General features: G+C 55.4%; 1 protein-coding gene across 1 annotated transcript; it reads right to left on the bottom strand.

The window, feature by feature from the left end:
* Positions 1 to 248: 248 nt before the first annotated feature.
* On the bottom strand, positions 249 to 4,232 carry LOC146349091 (kunitz/BPTI-like toxin). Its single transcript, XM_084854963.1, has 3 exons — positions 3,704 to 4,232; positions 2,030 to 2,191; positions 249 to 577 (listed from the first exon to the last, which is right to left on the bottom strand). The coding sequence occupies exons 1-3, from the start codon at positions 3,786 to 3,788 to the stop codon at positions 555 to 557; spliced, it is 270 nt and encodes an 89-aa protein (XP_084711089.1). The 5' UTR covers positions 3,789 to 4,232; the 3' UTR covers positions 249 to 554.
* Positions 4,233 to 4,803: the final 571 nt, after the last annotated feature.

Below are 4,803 nucleotides of genomic sequence, written 5' to 3' on the forward strand. Positions count from 1 at the left end.
CGATAACGAAAGGATAAAAGTTCGCTGCCTATAATGCAATGGACTGAAGGCTTAACAATGCTAGCAACATTTGAAAGAGTGGTATAAAGGCATAACTTGCAAATGGGCTAATATTTGGATATTTGGTCTGCTTTTACTGAAGATGACGTGTAACTTATTCTTTCTCCCCCCGCAACCCGAATACTGTACTATTTGAAAGTGAGGATTTCAGAATATATTGTTATATTTTTATTTGTTTTGTTTGTTTTGCTTTGTTAAAAGTCGAAATGAAAATTGATTAAACAACAGCAGAGGAACAGTCAACAAGGAGGGGACCTTGGAGAGAGGCAGGAAAAGAAGACACCCCCCCCCCCGCCGCCCAAACCTCCAGACTCTCAGACACAACGTATGGATGTGTTTATTATCAGGGGAAGGAAGACTGTTAACCTAGCAAAGTCGAGCACCATCAATGAAAATGGCGGTCGGGTTGGCTCAGATTGGTGCCTTGACGCCCAGGATAGTCGCGGGGGAGTCTCTGGTCACATCACAGGACGGGTTGCTGGCTGTCTGTGGTTCTAGGAATCTTTCAGAAAATTTGCTGTGGAAGAAGAATGAGCGAGAGACATGAGGAGGAGGAGGAGAAATTATCCCACAGAAACACCATCCAGAGCTGTAGTATCAACTCTCTGCGCTTCTTACAGGTGTAGGCGTGCGATGCACAGTCAGCACTGCTTCCATGACGTCCTCGAGGGTGAATGACTAACACGGCTGTGTCCAGTGGAGGCTGGTGGCTCCGATGCAGCACCTTGGAGAGCTCCTTTAGAGTTCTGACTGGTTCTGGCTGCGAGCTGGAGAGGAGTCAGTGCCCCGCTGACATCGGAGCCACCAGCCTGCACTGCTTCGTCTTCGATGTTTCCGACTGTTTGTACAGTTAGTTCCGTAAGCACCCTCCCCTCCGCCCTCTTAATATGATCACAGATTGTGTGCATGGCTAAGTCAGCCCCCGTAGCATGAAGGAAAAACAAGGGGGCTTGAACATATGCAGAGTGCTGTCTTCCCACCGGGGAGTGGCGTAGCCTTGCACACCCTGGGATTGGGAAGTCCCCTCCCCACAACGGATGTCTGTTCAATAATGCTTCAACCCCAGGACCTATCTGTTTAGAAGGTAACCACAGACACGGCCAAAGGAACCTTGGCTGGGTTCATAGCAGGCTGCCCTGCCTCCATAGTGGGAGCCCTTCTGCTGGCCGGGGCACTCCTGGTCGCTCTCCGGGGCACCTGGAGGAGGCAGGGGGAGTTCCCCGCAACAGAAAACAGCCCTCTGGCTATGGGACGCCTTGCAGACTGAGACCCGCTCCCGGGCAGGTATGCCCTTCCATTTCAATCACTGGAGCTCCTAGGGTGGGCATCGTGGAAGCTGTTGGCTCTGATTTCAGTGGGGCTGCGAATCCATTCTGGGTTTTAGTCAGAACCAGACAGAACTCTAAAGGAGATAACCAAGTACTGAACCCATCCCCGCAAAAGGTTCAGCAACTTAGATAGTGCCTTTAGAGTTCTGGCTGGTTCTGGCTGAAACCTGGAATGGATTCACAGCCCCACTGAAATCAGAGCCACCAGCCTCCGCTAGGTGGGCACAGCTGGGTAGAACAGGATGCTCGTCTTCACCTTACGGAGCACAACTGTCGGCAGAGTGTGGCAAATGGGACGTGGGAGTGTTAGCGGCAGCTCATCATAGGACCACATGAAGCAGCTTTTTGTCGGGTATTTACGTAGCCTATCACAGCTATGAAGACGAAGTGAATGGCGGCCGCAGGATGGCCGCCATTCCAAAGCAGCGCGGATGGGAGCAGGTAAATGCTCCGTCCCGCGCGCCTTTCATGGGGTGGGGGGGCGGGGGCTTCGTTCCGCAACGGATTTCAGGGGGCCAAATGCACTGGCATTCGGCCTCACCGAGATCCATCGCAGAATTCTCTGACATCCCTATTCCTCACCGCTGAGTTTGCAGGGGGACAGACTCTCTCACGGATTCTCTCTTGCCATTCTCACGTACCTATACAGTTATGATGACATCCCACTAAAGTCCCAAAATTGTTTCTGTTCCCACTGCATCCGCCATACATGAACTTCTCACACTTCTTTGAAGAGGAGTTGTAGAAATAACGCGGTATGTGTGCATCGCACGGTCCAGGGTCCGCAGGGAGGGAGCAGAAGTCTGTGGAAAAGAAGAGTGCACACGTGTGGCCATGTCACCTGAACCGGTTCCTCTCTCCGTGGGGAGGTCCCTCCCACAGCGGATGCCGCTTCTGACTCCTTTGCTCCAACTCGGAGTTGCCCCGATAAGCTTGACTGAAACTCACTGCGCTCAGCGGCTGTGGGCAGTGGGAAAGGCAGCCTCGTTTTAGGGCAGGACTGCGAAGAAAACAGGAATTACCACAGTGCCGTCACGTGGGATTAGGGCGTGTGCCTGTGTTCGGACTAGCGTGTTCAGGCCCTGCTAGCTCATCCCAGAAAAGGCGGTGGTGGCGCTGGAAGCAGCAGAGAGGAAGGGACTGGCAAAAGCTTCGTTGGGGGACATACGAACTATTTAGGACATGACGCGCTGCGAGGAGTGAAGAGAGGTGCCCCCCCGTATGAGAACTTGGGTGCTCCAGTGACATGGCTGGGCGGGGGGGGGGGATGCCACATGCAGGACTGCCACAGTGAAGCCCTCCCTTGCAGTGGCAGGGCCCACCGTGGCACGGGAGCAAATTCTTGGAGTTTGGGGGCAGAGGCGGCCATGGAAATATTGGGTGGGCGTGTGCACACACACACACACACACACACACACACACAAAGAGAGTTTATAAGCATATTCATTAACACACACACCTAGTGGCTGAAACGGGCTCATTTGTGATGTGGCTTCAAATCATGGAATTGGCTACAGCAAGACATGGTGGTGGCTATGATTTCTGATTAGATTTTTTTCCAAGAAAGGGATGGACGAACAGGGCCAATCTCTGGCTCTCCACGGCTTTCGGTGTGCGCACAGGGGCACCCTGACTCCCCCCCCCCGTGACTTCAGAAGCGAGGAAGGAGCGACCTGCATCAGGATTGTGGGGACGGGTGGAGGGAGGGCTCCCCGCTCCCTCCCAGCACGGATCTTTGCAATGTGTGCAAGTGTGTGTGTGTGCAAGTGAGTGTGCGTGTGTGCGGCTCCCAATCCTCAGTCAGCATCACAAGCAGCCTGGGGGATGAACAGGATGGCCACCCCCGGGTTAGACAAATCCATGGATACTCAGTCACAACGGACAGGTATCATTCATGATACAGTCACCACGTCGCAGTGCAAATATTTTTGTGAACCGCCCAGAGAGCTTCGGCTACTGGGCGGCATGGAAATGAAATACACACAGGCATGCATGCATGCATGCATGCTCGCCACGGGCACGACCCATCAAGCCCTGTAGGCCTTCCGCCTCCTTTCTCGCGGCAGCGAGAGCTACAGCAGATGGCGGCACGGTGGCTCCATGACGGGCGGCCGGGCGGCCGCAGCAGCTCCTGCCACAGCCGGCCGAGGAAGCGCAGCTGCTGGTGAGCCGGGACAGGCAAGGGGCGTGGGGACGGGGTTCCTGCTGCATGCTCCCAGTCAACCGGCATCGCAGAAGCCCTTGTGCCTGGGAACGCTTTCACGTGCGGAGGAGGAGGGCCTCACCTGGGCGGAAGGGCAGAAGGGGCTGCTTACCTGGCCGCTTCTGGCCCGAGACGAGTGTCAGCCCAGCCCAGAGGGCGAGGAGCCCCGCCGGGAGGAGGAGGCTGCCGGGCCGCATGAGGAGGCCGGCGCGGGAGTCCACCGTCCGCCCAGAGCATCCTCTCTTTTATAGCCCGGCAAGTGGGTTCCACGGGGATCTCCAGAAGCAGCCGAGTGAGGAAGCAGGCGGCTATCCAAGGGGGGAAGGCGGACAAGGTTTCCGACAGGGTTTTGCAACAAGCCACCGCGAAAGAGCTGCAGGCCCAGTGACCTTTCAGCAGGTGTTTCCGGACTCTCGCAGGTCCAGCTGGGCAGGTCCGACAACTGCTTGGGGGAGGTTCTGTCCTGCAGCCCCCTTGGCCTCAGGATTACTTGGCTTTCGAGCTGAGGGGCATGCCGGAAGGGGGGTGCAGCACACCTGGAGGAGGGCGCTCGGATCCCAAGGCAAGCGGAACCCTCCGCCCTTCACTAGGCAAGGCATGGATGGGCTGACTCCTCCGGGCAGGGCACCCCCACCCCCGTCTCTGGTTCAGATCAGAGTTGCAGGGAGGACGGCATTCCACCCCGCCACTCCCGCCGCCTCTCTCATCGTCATGGGAAGCACAGGAAGGGCGTCGATGAGAATCCCCGTCACGTGGTTGTAGGAATAGGGTCCGAGATGCTCCGTCAGTCTTGGCCTCATTGTTGTCCTCCTCCCCCCTCCCCCTCCATTGCAGCAGCACCAGTGCTCAGAAGGCACCATGAACGACAGGCGAAAAATATGGAACCCGCGGTGGAGCCCAGCCCCCGGAAAGATTACTTGCCACGTCACCTGTTGATGCTCTGTGGCCCGACAGCGTACTCTAGTTTGAAACCTATCTATCTATCTATCTATCTATCTATCTATCTATCTATCTATCTATCTATCTATCCATCTATCTAATCTATTTATCTACGTATGTATGTATGTATTACATTTTTATATCACCCAATAGCCAAAGCTGCAGAGAGGTCCAAGAGAACAATAGGGTCATACTCCCCCTGCTGTCCCTCTCCCAGCAAAGGCCATCCCACAGGAAGTCCAAGGCAGTTTCTGTTCCAAAAGTAGGTCAGAG

The sequence above is a fragment of the Heloderma suspectum genome, chromosome 4 (genome assembly GCF_057233095.1).
Source record: "Heloderma suspectum isolate Gila_16-S chromosome 4, 16-S_ref, whole genome shotgun sequence".
Taxonomy (NCBI): Eukaryota; Metazoa; Chordata; class Lepidosauria; order Squamata; family Helodermatidae; genus Heloderma; species Heloderma suspectum.